Source organism: Hylaeus anthracinus, unplaced genomic scaffold, assembly GCF_026225885.1.
Source record: "Hylaeus anthracinus isolate JK02 unplaced genomic scaffold, UHH_iyHylAnth1.0_haploid 0, whole genome shotgun sequence".
Lineage (NCBI taxonomy): Eukaryota > Metazoa > Arthropoda > Insecta > Hymenoptera > Colletidae > Hylaeus > Hylaeus anthracinus.
In genome coordinates this window covers 16,626,934-16,645,170 of record NW_026533254.1, presented here as the reverse complement: position 1 = coordinate 16,645,170, position 18,237 = coordinate 16,626,934, and the positions used below count along the sequence as shown (strand labels likewise).

Here is an 18,237-nt window from a genome sequence, read left to right as displayed (position 1 = left end):
TGAATTAATAACTTATGTTCTAACAGCGTGGATATAGAAAAATGAAAGTAATTCATGTTCACAATTTTATTTTCATAGTTGTAAAGTAATATTTACAAAGGAATATATCGCATGTACAGGAAAGTACATAGACGGTCTTTGAGTTTTCGGTTAGTATAAGGAATTCAAAAACTTAAAACAATATGTACAATTGTTTCATCAACTATAAGGACGCGTCGTGATTAGTTTGTGTTTATACAGAATAAATTCTACTAAGTCTTCGACAAATTCAATTATACAAATTGAGATGAACCGAGAGAGACAGAGAGAGCAATACATTACAAAGTATCAAAAAAGCAAATAATGTAATAATGATGAATATACGAACGTAAATGCGAGTAAAAAATACATTGCAATGAAAATGTATTTTAAATGCAATTCTTTGGCATTTATGCAGAATATAATTGTAAAGGCGAGCTAACGTTACAATAACTTATGTACAATTAAGAAATTAATTATCACCTTAAGCGTAAATAAGTACGAAAACAAGGTACAACGCTTAAAAAAAAAGGAGAACACACACACGCACACACCTGTGTACTATGATGATTCGGACAATAATTAACGCGTTTGTAAATCTTCACTATAAAAACAGCTTCACAAAACTTATACGTGATCGACACTGCTGCTCTAAACATACACATTGATCTCGATCGTATACTTTATATTATCTCTAACACAATCAATCTATAGCGAGGACTTATCGAGTATTTTTAACTAACATGTCAACAAATACTTTTGCATTTTAGATAATTACACTTTCTGCAATTCATGCGGTTTCGTCCTCAGCTTCACAGGTTTACTGAATTTCATAGTTGTAGCATCATATTTGTGTGAAATTATCTTACAATAATTCCTTAATGTAATATTAAACCTTCGAGTAGCTTAGTAGATTTCTTCGAACAAATTTTCGAGCTGCTCTTTTCGCAAAAAGACCAACTGGAAAATATCGTTTCTTCGTTAGATCGTCTTCAACCGAGAACATTACGTATCACTTTGTAACTTACATCTCGAAGCATGTCTCACTTTGAAAATTAAGTTGTAATAATATTATTTAACGATAATCTCATGGTAATTTTATTTCGTTAGACAACTTGACGAGCATTAAATGATTCATCTAAAGAAAACACTAGAAAAATACCTTAAATTCGAAATCTCTTTTGGGGTTAATTCGAAGAAATAATCATGACGAATTTTCAATTGACAATACTTTTAACGTGACGTATCGTTTTCACTTTTTCAACAAAGAAAAACGGATGTTTATCGATGTGACATATGTATATAAGAATAAAATGTCCTAAGAAATGAAAATCTTCCAACAAATTTTCACCCATGAAACTTGTGCATTGTAACTTCGATGCACGTTGAAACAGTTTCGACGATGATCTGCCGACTTCGTTCACGATGACACTGCCTCAATCCTGTTGCATGCAATAAATTAATACAATCATTATATAATTATTTAATAACGGTTCATAATGCAAGAGAAGCTTCAATATGTTCACATTTCGCTTCTGAATTTAAAAGCATTGTTGTAGGAGACAATTCAGTTCGGAGTTGATCAATTTGTCTTTACAATAGCTTATACATCTCCACTCTTTGTAAACAGTACTTTTAGAAAAATGTATTAATGTTTAACAGAAATATATTTTTAAATTAAAACGTTGTCTGGGCAATTTATGTTCACAAAGAGCTTGAAAAGGTATAATCTACATAATAAAATATACCACCAAGTTTTGATTGAACTTCAAATTTTTGTTAAATGATATTTCATAATTACACCAAGTTCTGGTTATACGTAATTGCAATTGTATTAACGTGTGACAGTGTAGTACCATGCTTATTTGTACAACATTGTCCGCAGCTGAAAATCTGGCAATAGAAATTAGACACTGAAGTAGAAATAATAATTAAAAAAAGTAATTTTGTTGCGCGATATTCGTGTTTCATGCGATTCTAAATAGTTTGTGTTAGTCGTAAAATTGCAAAGGAACCTGCAAGCAATCATACCAAATGAAAAATAGAGGTTTATTTCTATTGTTTGTGATTATTAACGTAATTATAATTACCATGAATTTTACTTAAACTGCTAAAAAGTAAGTGATAAAATAATAAATAGTGTACATAGAATCATCAAATTAATGTGCATAGAGTATACAGAACTGTAGGCATTCGTGCATATTACGCTAAACGTCTAACGATATGTATGAACGTGTTGCATGCAACTTCCATCAAACCAAATGCAAGTGCATATACGTTAGAAGAGTACCTACTGGTATCTGAAACTTTGGGATTCGCATATGAAACTTGTGAATCTATGTAATCTGGAGACTGTTTATCTTTATTGCCATTAGCATTATATAGTTTATAATAATTGTTTATATTATCCACATATAATACAGTTTTATGTACAGGGGGTCTAGTGTACACTATGATTAGATGTAGCGAACGACTTCTCGAGAACGATACAAAAGGATGGCATTAATAAAAATAGTAAACGGAGAATCGAAGCACAACTAGCTACAATCGAAATACAAAAGTAATGAAATATATTTACCAGTACACGTTTTAAATTAATATATATATATACTCTTAGATACTGAGCAGCAACATGATTTACAGGAACCATGTCTAATAACGCTAATTCGACTAGTCAACAAACAGATTCGTTTAACGTCTGCTCTAAGAAGATACTCGCAAATTTATAATACAAAAAAGTTGTACTATAACCGCTAGATAAACTTCATTCTATTAGCCACTGAAAAATCGTCGGTTTTGATTGACTCTTAAAACCGAAAGGAAAGAAATTAGCAGGTTCCTGATTATTGGATTCCCAAGAGTACACTGTGTCGTTTTATTAGATTTAGAACATTTTGGCATAAAATAATTATGTAATACTTACAAACGCTCTTCTATTTCAGTGTATTAAGCCTTTCATTCAATTTTTAAATCGTTAAAAAAAAATGATCTAGAAAATTAATGAATAAGAAACCCTCGGCTAACCGCTTCGAAACAAATACTTCAATATCCCTCGTATATCAAACACAACTTAAATAGTATCAAAGAATTATATTTTATTAAGTAAAAACGGTATGAAAGTTTTTATTCTGACAGGAATAAAAACATCGAACTCTCTCTTTGTTTAAAGTTCTGAATATAATCGTCACACTTCCTTCAAAAATTTGTCGTAACGTTTGATAAAGCATTTGACTTATTACGTAATACTTTTATGCAAGAATAATTATACGTATATATATATACATATATTTGTATATATGTACACAGTATATACATACATGTATATATATATACGATACTTTATAGTCGTTTTTAAAAAGGCTAGAGTAATCGATAAATGCTACCGTTATGCATCTAAACGTAATGTCAGAACAGTGATTAGAGTAAGGTGAGGCCTACGTAGTCCTATCTGCGATATTTAATTTTTATTTTTATAAGAAACGAAAGAGTTGTTCCTTCCTTTTGCGAACTAACCTTTCGTTCAACTAAACTACCGAGTGAGACGCTTTTTTTACTCGTTGACGTATCAACCAATTTACAGAACGCAAAGACAACGCGATCACAGAACAAACGTACAAACGACTCGATGGTTCAACATCTTCGCAAAGGATAAGATTCGCCACCTGGAACCATCGACAGATTGCAACACATATAAATCCAGGACGCAGATAAAATGGAAATAGATCCACAATGACAAATATACCAAATATAAAAATATATTGTACATCTACACTTGTAAAGTGGCTGATACACAATTTGACAGTGCCGTAAACGAATTTAAATATGCGCGTAATATATATATATATATATATATTTTTTTTTTATCCAGTCTTAACTTCCGTAACATAGCTCAACTATTAGCGTAATCGTCTTCGTTGCAAGCCAACAACGAAATTAAAACATCGTGACACCGAACTTAATTAATTTCATCGTAAAGGATAGAAACAAGACATCTATTCAACGATTCTAATTCAACCTTCACGTGCATCGTGATAACTGTTAAATAAATACTCAACAATAAACATAAAGGTACTTTGGAATTCGTCGTGTAAAGTTTTGTAAAATATCACTCTCCGTCTGTTACGTTACACTCTGACGTTGATAAACTATATTTTTAAAAATCTTCACTTCAAAATAATTTTTTAATGACACATAAAGTCCAAAATAAATCATAATTATTAGCCACCCACAGTCTTGATATAATATGTATAGATTATATGGTGGTTTTACAGATTGCAAGGAAATTGAGATATATTTGTTTTAATTTCGCTTTCCAATAATGTGTTTAAATTTTGTTACACTTAGTACAATATACGTAGTAGTTGCACACAAGTTCGGTTATATTGTTATAAATGTTCAAACTGCCAACAGTATAACCACTGTACAACCATAAACATATCATAATAGGTATCTTCCAATTAGAGTACATTATAGCAAAAATAAATTCAATTTCCTCGCCCTGTTAAGTTCCAACAACCTGTGCACATTATGAACAGTCTAGTCCCTTGGAGACAACACTGACGAATTAGGTCTGGAAGTTGCAGTTATCGTGGAGTTTTCGATAACAGTCTGTTACGCTTGAATTAGTCCGTAGCACTCAAACATAAAAAAACCAGATGCACCCATATTCGCTCTCAATGAATTCCATACAGTAGCAAAAGAAGCGAACGTTACCTTAAAACCACCAATCCTGCGATACAACACGAACTAGTCGAGTATATGTTGTTAAAACATTAGCAGCGAACATAAAGCAGAAACCATAAAGCATGAAAGGATGCTCGAGTAAGATATTTTTTGTACGAAGACAGACACAGTTTGGTATAGCAACAAAGTATCGTTACAGATGATGATTTACGCATAACATTAATTAGACACTATGTTGCAATGAATTTAACAAGTTTTCTCTGTCGCATGAAGAATTTCACTATTGAAATTACACTCTGTTAATACAGAAAAAAATCAGATTTTACAATACGTTTAAGAGCGATTCGATCGTTAAAAACTGTAGTCGTGAGTTATTTTTTTAATGAACATACGTTTTGTTACTGTTTTTATACACGTAGCCTTATATTGGGATTAATTGAATGACGGTTAAAGTTATGTCCATTCTCTTACGATGTTAGTCAACGTTCGAACACCTTCTTCTTTGGCTAGCGGAATTGTTCTATACGTAACTGGTCTTATCTTCGGTCAAGGCACGAGTCTTTTAATCGGGCCTTGTCAAGTCTTTTTCTTTTAGACGCTTTAACAATCTACTGGGTATAATTAGTGAACCATTTACACTATACTGCGTTAGGTGTAAGAACCCTGACCCAATCACCAGTTTGTTATAACCGGTATGCGCTTAGAACACCAACTTTCGGTTTGAATAATGTTCCATGGGATGAATCGTTATAAAAACTTATCGAAAAATGTGATACTTGAGCGACGATGAATATAAATCGAATTAAAAAAAGAAAATAAAGAAATTATAGAAAGTAAAACCGTTACAAGAGAATACAATGGAAAGATCGAGTAATGCTGCTGTGCTATAGCGCTGTACGAATGCTACCACTACCGGTTTTTTTAATGGCCGCTGATAAATCACGATTAAATATATTAAAAGAGAATGTGAGTACACGGTACGGTAAAGTACAGTACTTAACAAGTGATGCGTCGAATACATCGTTAGGTTTTCGTTAATATTTCTTCCAAATTTCAGCTGATGATTCTGCCTGCGTATGCAGGTCAGACTAGACCACACATGCTGAAAAGACACCCATCACACGTCAACCAATGTCCCCGCCGTAGTCCTGACCGTTTAGCAGATTACGGTTGTAAATGGCAGCCCTGTAACTGTACCTATTTATGGCTGGCCGATCGGGAACAGGTGGTGGCACTAACGCCACCTCGGAATTCAGCAGAGCCCCGCTTCCTTCGTCCACTTCACCGATACTGCTCTCTACCAATGATGGCTCCACCTCTGTAAATGCCAGCCTCGATCGTAGCAAGTACGCGTACGTTTTGTACCTTTTCAACTGTAACACACGAAACATGAAATTAACGAGGATCTGCAACAACTTACTTACTTATCAATTGCTTGAGTTGGTATTTAAACATAAAACTTTATTGATTGTTCAGACATTTCCTTTTTCTCTTCGACCACAGAAGGCGAGAAGAGTTTCAAGAAAATTTCAGTACGCGTTACAGCTCTACGACGTTACGAAGTTACGTAACGGGTCAAGAATGAAGAAATATAAGGTGCACCGCAGTGAAAGTATGGTGTTCTCTTATTCTTCATGGTTTTACTTTTTTCATTCTTTAACGTTAGGTAATACATTTCGAGCGGATGAAAATACTTTGCGTGATACTTTAAATCACATTATGATTTACTAGTACCACAACTTTATTATTATGGAAATTTGCAGGAGTCCATTTACCTCGTGATGCAAGTAGGCATCCTTTTCCTTATAGTTCTGTACAGCGAGAGCTTTCGCCCCTCTTTCGGGTGGATGCCGCCTGTGCTCCTCCAGTTCAGCTTCTAATTTGCTAACCCTTTCCTCGTGGTCCCGTAACTGTTCTCTCTGACAACACGATCAAAAATCCAAGAAACCGTCAGTTAAACACTTGGGAAGGTAGAAACACGCGGGATAACCGGATGGCTATACACATATACTAGATTCTGTACGATGGTTTTCTAATCTCGTGTCCAAAAGGGGATAATCTCTGTTTTCAATGCTGTATTCCGTTTCGAAGATATGAGAACTTAGAGAACGAAGTTGGCTTCAGGGATAGTAGAGGAAGGCTTGTAAATAAAGAAACAATGAAAACAGATTATATTCGTTGCGTGCCCGCGGTCAAAATCGTTTCTAAACAACAGTGGCGCATTATCCTATTTGCAGAAAAGGCATCTATTTAAATTTGGAAGCTTAATTGATGAAGGTATAATGCGCCACTACTTTTTACCGTGTTCTATCTGGTGATGCTACTCACAGGAGATAATTTCGTGTGGCTGCAGGGGAGCAGTGGTCGCTGAAATTTTCGTTGTGAGCCCACAGCGCCTGCTAACGGTTGGCAGGAAAAACTCGCGCACACGAAATTGATCGTGTCGATCCATGATTGTAGTTCTTTGGAATCACTGAAAATTGTGTCAGCTTTCAACTCATACATACTAAGGCTCAAAAGTTCGAAACCACCCTTCCACCTTTAAAATTAATTTACCTTCTCTCACAGATGCTAAGGTCAAAGGGTGTCCTAACTTTTGGGTAACAGTGTACACCATACGGATCGAATTACCTAGTCTAGTGATTCACTTATCAAGACTTTTGAAGCAGCACTCACCTCGTTTGGAAGAGATACTCCGCCTGATCGGCAGTCTGTAACCTGAATACGTGTTGTTTTTTCGTGTAGTCCGACGCCTTCGTCGCCAACGCATGATGAATGCGTATCGCGTTGTGCAAACTATCGTTACGGAAGCCATGCTCGTCTTTGTGCAAATATAATACAAGTTCTCGCAGCGTACAATAATACATCTTCCAGCCTCGTTTCCCAAACGGTGCTGAAAAAAGATGTCACCGTGTTTAAGAAGGCCTTTGCCTTTTCTATTTATGAGATCTTATTGTGTGGCAAGAACGAATTACTTTTCTTTCCGTTGGAGTCGTAGCAACATTTCCGCATAACGTAACCCTTCTTGAACTCCGTAGCACCCGTAACATTTGGCACGTCGAGAAATGGATTGCCAGTTCCAGATATCGCTGGAACATCACCTTGCTGAATTGCTTGGTTCGCTGTTTCATCCCCTTCTTCGTCTCTAAACAAGCAATATGAGTGGTTAATAAACACTTGACATAAATAAATGTATATAAGTATACAATAAAACTCACTCGTTTTTAATGAATTATTTGTAAATGAATGCTTGAATATAACTTACAAGGCCCATTCCAAGGGGAACGATTTGATAGCATTGTAAAGCTGCTTGAGGACCTCCCTAGGAAAATTGTCACCGTCGTTCAATTCCGAGAGGTTTTCGATAAATTCATTACACGACATTTTCCTGCCGATATTTTGACCGTGTAGATCCGTGTTGAGCAGCATTATAGCACAAGTTAAGGTGTGAACAGCGTCTGAAATGTCAATTTCATTCACGAATGATTGTTGACGCTTATATAGCTGCAGGTATGGCTGTTAGGTACTTGTGATAACGAGAAGGCTTACCCTGCGAATTGAATGCGCCCGGGTTGCAGTCGAGAAATCTCTTGGAGAAATGTACAAGAACCCTTTCTCTCTCTTGGGTCTCGCCTGTCAGAGAGAACTGGGCAAGGAACTTTCTGAGAGCCACGTCCAGCGTGTCCCGTTCGAAGTTGAAGTATCTCAGGTATTCTTCGGCTACCGCTCTACTAAAGTCGTTGCTAGAATCCAAAACGTGCAATCAACAATATAGAAACGTAACAATTTCAAGGACGATGATGTTTTATTAATTAAGAATATCGCATACTTTTTGCTAAGGTGTCTGGAGACATCAGACTTCTTGAACCCGTCTAACGAGTACAGCCTCTTGGCCAATCGAACCGCTGACGGCAAGTCCACTGCTTTTGGACTGTAATGGAAGCTGTGCAAGCTCTCGATGTCGCTCTCTTCGTCGGCAGATTGAGGAGGCGACGCGCCGCTGTGCCTCTCGTCGTAGTTGCAGATATTCAATGCCTCCTTCTCGTCCTCGCTCTCCTTCAACTCCTGGGATATATATTAAAGAATAAGAAACTGTCCTTGATCTTTCAATTAACTGTACAAATCTAGCGTGATTTAGGTGAATCAAAACTCAACTGGGTGCTCAAGCCCGCATCCCCTTACTGTGAGCAACGTTGCATGGGGATTTCTAATTTTACACGATGCAGGCCTGCGTCTTTGTTTAGGAGACAGAGACTCTGCGGAGGGTTGAGCAAAGGGGCGACAGATAGCGTAGGAGTAGCTTAACTGGAATGGTGGGGAGTAGGTAAACGACATAGTAAGGGGAGATCCTGAGTGGCCTTGAGCGTCCCCAATTGATTTTGTTCGGAGCAGGGTAGTTCGCTCAGGCCCTCAACCATGCCAAATTATGTCAAAGCTTGCAGTACTCGATGTAATCAAATAAAAATCTCAACAATTGATTCCGTGGGGCTACCTGATATCCAACGAATTCAGGGGTAACGCTTCCAGCAGCGGTGACGGAGGTCCGTTGCGCGGTGCCTTGAGCAGTGGAGGTGGGCACCAAGTCGACGTTGCTGGGGTTCCCGCGTCGTCTGTTCTGCCTGGGGCTGGTGTTCCTCGCGGACGTCGCGTCCTTGTCCGGTCCTTTCACCTGTATCACTATCCTGTGCTCGGTAGCGTCCTGCGCGGTCGCGTACGCGTTGGACGACTGCGAGGCGTTCTTGAGCCTCCTCTGGGGCGGCTCGCTGGCCAGTATCGTCGAGTCACTGTCACTTGGATCACTGACCATCATGATATCGCGGGCACTGAGTATGTCCATAGTCTCCTCGTCGTTGTAGTCGGGACTGGACATGTTGCTGATTGCCTCTGACTGACTGAGGTCACCGTTGGTGGGATGAAGCCCGGAGGCCGAGGAGGCGGTCCCGTCGCCGGATGGGCCCAGGGCGGTCGCGGTGGCGCCCGTGGGGACCGGCGGTGGGAACCTACGGGATCCAGAATTGGAGGACATGACGGAGGACGAGACCGAGGTAGGGGAGGCAGGCGATAAGGATCTCTGGGGACTAGTGCCCTCCGTCGAGGAGCTACTCGACGAGGATTGCGACGAGCTGCCATTTTGGCAGCACGAGGTGCGCTCCGAGGCGGACGGCGAGCTAACAGGGGCGTTGTACGTCCAGACGATCCGCTCGCTGGACAGACCCTGGCCGCTGTCCGGCCGCGTGTCCAACAGGGTGTTCAAGCTGGACGTGACGTCGTCGTCAATGTCAATGTCCACCGCGCTCATCGACGGGTCCTTTTGGAATTGCAAATGATCCTCGGAGCGCGAGGTGCGCACGAAACCGCTCGAGTAACCGAAACTCGCGGCGTTCGGTTTGTTAGAGTCGCTCTGACCGGGGCATTGGCTGTTCTCGCGTTTGCTGATCCCCACCGGTGAGGTGCTGGCCGAATTCGAACCGGTGCACTTGTAAGCACGGTGATGGCCCAGCATCTCGTTAGGACTGGTGGGTACCGAGTTATGATGGTGGTGATTGTGGTGATTATGGTGATGGTGGGTGTGATGATTGTTGTACCTAAGCGAGTCGACCTTCTTCTGATGTTTCGGTAACAGGCCGCTGCTCTGCTGGGTACGCGACAGGTTCAACATCAGGTCGCCAGTCATCATATACGCTTCGAACCTAAAACCAGTGTTTACTTTAGATCTTTTCCCATCAAGATTTTTAGTAAATATCAAATCCAAAAGTTCGTTCGCACATACCTAGGCGTGTTCTTCTGTCTGGTGAACTTATCGCCAGACAGAGGCTCCCATTGGGCTCGTTCTTCCTCCTTGAAGCTGTCGACGACGGGTGGAAGAAGCGCCTCCAGCTCGGAGGAACCGGAAGCATCGCTGTAGGAACCGTTGCTTCTGGTCGCATATTGCGTCGCTCCGGTCGGTTCCTGGGGCGAGCCACCTGGCAATTCTGGGGTTCCAGGCTTTCTAGATTCCGTTTTCTCCCCGTTCCCTGACGTCACGGCCCTGGGATTACTAGCGAGGGTCGTCACCTCGTGCGAGATCTTCGACGAGTCCGTTTCGTCGCACACCGGCTGCCCAGGCGTTAACAAACGACGCACGTGCGCTTTTATTGCTGGATCTGGGGAAATAACCACGTTATCTTATCTGGAATCGGTAAAGAGAATTTCTTTAAATCGTCGATATAGAACGTCGCGATAAATTGACTCGACATTATTAATATAACGATTCGTGAAACAGACAAGTAATTTTTATAAAGATTCGATCTCGATATAAAGAAAAATCGATCTCTGCGAAATAGTTGGAACGATCCTTCAAATTTCATCGACTATTTCTCTTGAACCGTCTCGTATCTGGGAAAGTCGCGCGACCCTATTCACGAATGCCTCCTTTCGTTAATGCGGGTAGAGAGACAGCGTCGAGAAACGTTTGTATTTTTAAGACAAAAGTCTTCCGGCGCGGAAGGCGCCGTCTCTCGTTCCCGTGTGCCAATCTCGTTGCATCTCTCCGCGAGGTGGGCGCAAAACCTGCCATGGCCAACGAGAGAGCGAGAGAACTCGCTGGCAGAGCGAGTGTATTTTCAGCGAGCAGAAAGGAGTAACTGGGACAGGTCTTTCGGCTATACGCGAGGTCTGATTAAAAAGCCGCCGCTGCGGCTGTTTCGTTCTTCGTGGCGAGGAAAATTTATTGCCGGCGCGTGGAGGACTTCAAAGCGCGCGCAGCGAGCCAAAGCCGCCCAAAGAAAACTTTCCGCATCGCGGAACCCTGGGGGGTTGACTTCCAACGGGAAACACAAGCGGCCAGGAAGACGCGAGGACGAGGAAAGCAGGTTCGATTCCCATGAGAACGGCTCTTGGTCACCGAATACGATTTACGGCCGGCGGAAAACGACGAAGAAGCCCGACCAATAATGCACGAACCGTCGCGTGGCCAGGGACGGCTCTACGCGTGGACACGACGGGGCGCTTTCACGAAGCAGTTCATATAAATCCTTTTGCGCGATTTTCATGAATTTTACTTGAACGTTAAACAAATAACGCAACGAGTCATGGCCTACAATAATAATTTCCTATGAATCGAATGATGTCAATTGAATGTAACCTAATCTCGAAAATTATAAAACTGTATCCTGATTGATCACAACAACGACCAATATTATCTATAAATTTATGTTCACTTGGTAGATGAGTTGAACCAGGGTGCTAGTAACTCTGTGATCAGCCCTGTGCGAGACATTTGTTGACCGACACGACGACCAATGGCCGACGTTTACGTCGTGCCACCGACCAATGATGCTGCGACTTTTACGATCTTGCAACGAGAATGCACCTACGACCGTTCTCCCTTAAAACGACCCATTCTGTTTTAGACCGTTTTCGATGTGCGTGCTCGACAGTTGTGTCTAGGACGTGTAATGCTCCCATAAATAATAGACAATCGTTTTCCTTCGATTCGTTAAAAACACGACGAGGTTACAAACACAGTCTCCAATTGTCTCCAAATAAAATTTAAATCGGAAACATTTTTTCAAGTATCAGACTGTAAGTCGAGAATTGATTCTAACGCTAGCGATACAAACGACGCTGTTCAACTGGTGACTGAACTCTCACGCGAGTAAGATCTAATGATAGAATACGCCGGACGCGTATAGTCGCTCTTGAACCTGATAGTAATAATAGAATTGCGCGATAATAACCCATAGAAAACCGTCAGCGTCGTTATGCTCGAAGTGACGCTCTTCTTACCTTGGTTTGCGACGTCGTCGGGGGGAGGGTTAAAGCGACGGTTTGCCACCGTCGTTGTTCACGCGTGCTTGGAAAAAAAGGGAGAGTGTCGAGGGCGTGCAATTAAGCGCACGAGCCAACGATCAAACGTTCAGATAACAAACAATTTTCTATCAGAGTGAGTCATTGATTGCTCACGGTCTACAGGAATATGCGACGATGCAACGACGTAACGGGCTTGATTCAATCTTGGAAAATGTGCAGCCTCGAACGAGCCGTCGCATGTTTACGTTTCGACTAGCGTGTTTTGATGGCACGTTCGACAGAGACGAGCAAAATGTTATTGGAAAGCTGGACGTTGAATTTGACCAACGCGCGGCGACAAATATAGAATATTTATTCGAACGCATATTTAGATTTTTATTTCAGACCTTTATTTCCGACTTCGCGAACGTGCGAATACTGCAATTGTATTTACTGCGTTAATATTTAAGGAGAATTTGTCGGTAATTAATTCGTAAGGGGACAATGGAACTTTTTGAATTTTTAGAATAAGAAAATGGTTGATGCCGTAAATGAATAATAAGCTGAAAAATGTTCTCGTCTCTTCCCCCTTCGATGATGTACGACGATTGGATCATAATGTAGAATTTATTGTAATTTACGGTTTTGCTATGTAATTTGCGTAATTGGTAAGAGGAAGTCGTTAGCACTCCGAATGCGAGCATTATATTAGAATGAAAGTAATAGGCATCGCGGAAGATCAATTATCTCGATACTGATTATCGAGCGCGGTAAAATGATTAAATGGAAATTGATTCGTGCGTCAGGCCCGTGCCTATGTATTTTGATACCCTAGGGTGAAATAAGGACAGAAAACGATAAAACTTTTACAAGTAATAGACACCATCTATAATTTAGTGTTAATTCTCTTAATATTGCTCTTAATATTCCCTGCAGCTACCGAAATTACTATCCACTGTTATTAATAAAATTCAAACTATCTATATCACTAGCCCGGGTGGCTTAATATCGGATTTCCATTCGATGAAACATTATTGATATTAAAATCTGGTCCAGAATATGCGCATCAGAATTAATAATAGAAATTATACGTGTTATTGAATTCAACGAATGTTTGTTACCAAATATTAGTCACCTGTTAAGTAATTAAATTCCTTCGCTGCGATGTAAAAAGAAATATTGATATTACAGCAGTATCGAATGTAACAGTATCCGTATCTGTACCGAGACTCCTGTCAATATTTGACAGAATTAATCGTCGATTAATTGTTTTACGTTTATCGCCGATCGCACAGTCCTTTTACTGCCTGTCCGTTAAGAGTTATCAATTTACGTCATCGGCAAACTCGCGGGGATATCATCGTAAACCTGTCAGGTGCAGATTTCAATAAAACTGCGCAAGTATTAAAACTTCACAATTTCTTTGAAAGAGTTATTTTCAACCCTTGGTCGTCATTTGAAAAAAAAAAAAAAAGGAAATTTAATTTATTACCATTACGTTATCTATATTTCCGCGAACTTCGCATTTTTCTATTTAACTTTTAAACGGACGAACTTTCCTCGTTAATTTTCACAGTTGCAACCACTGCCTGTTTTGGGTCTATCGGTCAATTTTCCTAGGACGATTAAACCATCGCGACCTTATCTCCTGTGATTAGGGTCCTCGAGAAACTCGTCGACCACAGTGGCCTGCAGCTGCAGGTAAAAAAGGCCAAAGCGAATCAGCCATTGTGTCATTAAATTACCTCGCCGGCGCGAAGTCATTAATCAACACCGCGGGCTGCAATTAGTTTACCTTTCACGGTATAGACTTGTACGGGACGACGATTCACTTCAACGCGCAAACTTTCGTCTTTGTATTTTATGCTAAGTGGTCGGCTCGACGGGCAACATTGGAAAGTAATTTATTAGACAGAATACAACGATAGCGATAAGTTTAACGTAGAATAACGTTTTACACGTTCCGCAAAGAAAAGGTATTTTTATTTTTTGGAATTTATCCTCGGAATAATCGGAATTTCTCGCACCCAAGTAATTCCCAGTTGTTACAACAACGTACATTAGAAATGAGTGAAGACAACGCATCTCCAACGTCCTTCATATTATGTAACGCGCATTCCGTATGCAAATTAATATACAAGAGTACCCTCAAACGTAACTTTGTCGTTTGCATACCTTTTACGTTCCGAGAATAATCGTTATTAAATATTCGAGGGGACCGAAGACGAAGTTGATGCATCGAATGACCGTTTCGTTGGATCGGTTTTTCGCGAACAGGAAACAGCAATTTATTTCTAACGAGGCTCACGGTCGTCTCTACATAAATAAACGGTCGGTAAAGCGAAATCGTTTGTATTTGCCCGTTTTTCACTTTGTGCATACTAAATCACCCGGCAACTCTCGGTCGCAATTCGATGCACGTTTTAAATCGATACGTCGCTTTCCCCGACACCGCGAATCCCGTTCGCACACAACTGAGAAAAGCCAATTAGTCGACGTTCGGTCACTGAACGCCGCTACCCGGAGAAAAGCCGATTAGCGGTACCGACAATCGATAATATGTTAACTACACGTTCTCCATATTATGCGCATTAAGCACCAATTTTCCAAACGACACTCCGTTTTCCTTCCTACTGTTGCCGTGCCGCGATTTCCATTTATTAAGGAAACGTCCTTTCTTCCTTACTTCTGCAGGAGACTTAACGATGGAACTAGCGATTTTTAAATGAGGGGAAAAAAGGATATTAGGAAAATTGTGTTATCTTATGAAAGACTGTTTTTTTTTCTTTTTTTTTTTTTATATTTAAAAAAACAAACACGTACATAAACAAAAGATACATTCCTTTATACGAAAAAGTAAATCTGTACTTTGATCGAAATTTCAAGAATTACATTAAGAAATAGTTTTTCAGAAATATCCTTCTTTCCTCCACTTCATCAAATATATACCATCGTATAAAAAATAAGAAGTTACACTTGGACAAATAATAAAATAAAATTTCCGAGGGTCTCTCGTCGAGATTCTCATGTATAATTCGCGAAACTAGGAATCGACCGCGCCAAAAGACGAATTCGTATACAGTCCCCCCGAGTAGATTTCACCGTTCATCGAGATTCACGTCGTCGAGTCGTGTCGCAAGTTTGTCCCCCTCGTTCGTTAAACTGATGGAGTAATTATTTAACGGGGTCAGCAGGTTGTTCAACGTTTCGAACTTCATTAGACGGGAGAGAGACACCAGGCCTCTCCCGGCGTGGGGGAGAGGGCCGTCGAATGAATTCAAGGTGCTCGTGCAGTGATAACGATAATCCGGTGTAAATCGGCCAGACACACGACGGTTCTGTAAACGCCCGTTTGTATCTGGCCCCGCGGCGAGTTTACACAATGATTCTACTCACGCAACACGGCCAGGTGTCCGCTGATACTGCAAGTCCCGAGTATTTACAGTGAATGGCTCAACTTGCGTGGAAGTGTAATTCGACGCGAACGAATCGAATCATTCCAGCAAAATCCAGTACCGAAATATCGTTGCGCGATAACGTGAATACAATTATTCGCCGGGTGACCCCTCCAAAATAAACGCCCGGAGACACGGGTTTTTACGGAATTATAATGGTGGTAGTAGGCGTGGAAAATGATTCTGTGCTACGGATGTTTGGTAGTTACGTTTTTTCTTATTATTACGTATTATAGGTACATGATTCTCCCACGTACAGCGACGAAAGAATTTCTGACTCGAGGCGTTCCCAGCTTTCGAAAAAAACCGCCCAAGAAATTCACCGCCCACGCGACATTGATTGCACGACGGTTATCGATGGAATGCAAGCACCGTTGAGAACGCAAGGTACACCATTCGTTCGTGTCCCCATACTTCTTTCGATTTTCCTCTCCGTACTTTCACCGATCACGGTGCTTCGATCGGAGCACGATAGCGATGGGACCAAGCGTGTCGCGAGCGAAAAAATTAATTAGCAAACGAAAGAAAAAATCTATCATCCGGAGGAAATATTATGCAGAAGAGAATTAATTCGTAATTTCTATCGATGGTGTTCTTGCTCGATTCGTTTCTTAAATGCGATAAATGAAAAGAGAAATGTTCACTGTATCTGGAACAAAGGGAGCTAACTAACACTTGTGGTCTAATTATAATTAGCACTTTTATCTAACGATAGCGAACGAGCTCAACATCGAAACTTGCTATTTATTCGACGAACATTCGGTGACAAATTGTCCAAAATCTTGTTTGAACATTTTTATTTTCTGTCCCGCCATATTGGATCGGTCATTTCGAATTTTCAAACAAACCTGACCACTCTAAGTAAGTCTCTATAAATGGAGAGAGTATCTCTGTTTCTGTCTAAGTTTGCGCGTGCACCAGAATGTTACGACTTTGTGGGAGAAGCGAATGGAATCAAGGGAGTCATCTGACGCTGACCAAAGGTTATCGAAGCAACGCTTCTCTCCCAAAGTTTCTTAACCGCGCATGCGTTGTTAGAGAAGGGCGATAGTGCACTCGATCCTTCTTCTCTTACTTTATACTTTCTCAACTGGCTTGTCTACTCTATTGTGTCTACTACGTAATCTCTTTGGGCAAAACAGAATATAAATCTCGCGCGACGCCATATTTGAACGACCCCGTAGGCGTCGACGATGACCCGGCGCCCCCCCCCCCCGCGAACAGTCTCAGTCTCTTTAGGCGAATAAGAGAATTTGCCAGCGCACTTCACTTACCCCTTCGTAGCTTCAGGGTGACAGGGTCCGACGAGAGCCGCAGACATTTCAGCACTGAAACACAAAACGAAGCGGTGAGAATAGAGGAGACGAAAAGTAAGAGCGACGGAATAGAGGGTAAAAGAGGGAGAAAGTGTGCACCGCCGAGAAAAGAGAACTAAGCACCGACCAGCTACTGGCGGAAGTGGGTAGAAAACCGACTGGAATGGGAATTACCGCGAACCGAGATGTCGCTTGGTCGCAACCACGTAATTCAGAAACGTACTGTCGCAGTTGAGATAGGTCAGGCTGGATGTTACCATCGAGGATTAAGGAGGCAGATTTGGATTACCTTTGGACTCTCCGAGGGGGAAAAAGAGCCACGTTTGGTCCGCAATTTTAGCGAAAGGTTAATCGTTTACGGACGGAAACGCAGATCCCGTAGCTTCACAATGAACTTCCCTAAAATGAAATATTTCTCTTCCCGACCTCTCTTCCTATACACGGAGGTGGATTTTGTGCCAGTCGTTCTCTATGTCATTTCACAGTTATCAACGGAACTCGGTGTACGAATATATAGAATGCACGATAAGCAGTTGTATAGTATTTTCATACATAGAATACGTACAGATGAAGAACAGAAACTGTACATTTAACTATATTTCGTCTTCCAAATGTTCCAACGTGTATCTTATTTTTCATATTTTATATCTTTATACGTTTGCGTAATAACAAGATTATAGATACTGTAATATACAAAATAGAATAACAGAAAATAGAATTTTCTCAAAATATTCCAGAAAGTACACGGTACAAAAGTGCAATACGATCATCAGCGGACGATTATTGAAAATATTACTAGGTGTCAGAATATTTACGTCTGGGAGAGTACGTTGAACTCGGTCTCGTGTGGCGCTTCATTTCATTTCGTCGTAAATCGAGCTCAAAGCGGATCCGCGAAAGGAGTAATTGCATTGTCGATATAAAATTAACCAAGGGTCGTTTCATTTGATCCGCCACGGCCGCGGTAACGCGGCCAATCAAGCGTTCCATTTTGC

General features: G+C 40.8%; 1 protein-coding gene across 5 annotated transcripts in view; it reads right to left on the bottom strand.

Annotated features, from left to right (window-relative positions):
- Positions 1-221: 221 nt before the first annotated feature.
- Positions 222-18,237, bottom strand: part of LOC128890558 (PH and SEC7 domain-containing protein) — a 48,976-nt gene continuing 30,960 nt past the window's right edge. For 2 of the 5 annotated variants that reach the window (XM_054149159.1, XM_054149169.1), the window contains exons 3-13: positions 17,201-17,254; positions 10,472-10,844; positions 9,194-10,391; positions 8,531-8,766; positions 8,251-8,444; positions 7,967-8,159; positions 7,677-7,846; positions 7,378-7,594; positions 7,030-7,174; positions 6,477-6,620; positions 222-6,074 (exon numbers count right to left, since the gene is read on the bottom strand). In XM_054149159.1, coding sequence (XP_054005134.1) covers positions 5,826-6,074; positions 6,477-6,620; positions 7,030-7,174; positions 7,378-7,594; positions 7,677-7,846; positions 7,967-8,159; positions 8,251-8,444; positions 8,531-8,766; positions 9,194-10,391; positions 10,472-10,844; positions 17,201-17,254 — 3,173 coding nt within the window. In that variant the 3' untranslated portion in view covers positions 222-5,825. The other 3 variants (XM_054149190.1, XM_054149180.1, XM_054149199.1) reach the window with 3 other exon arrangements.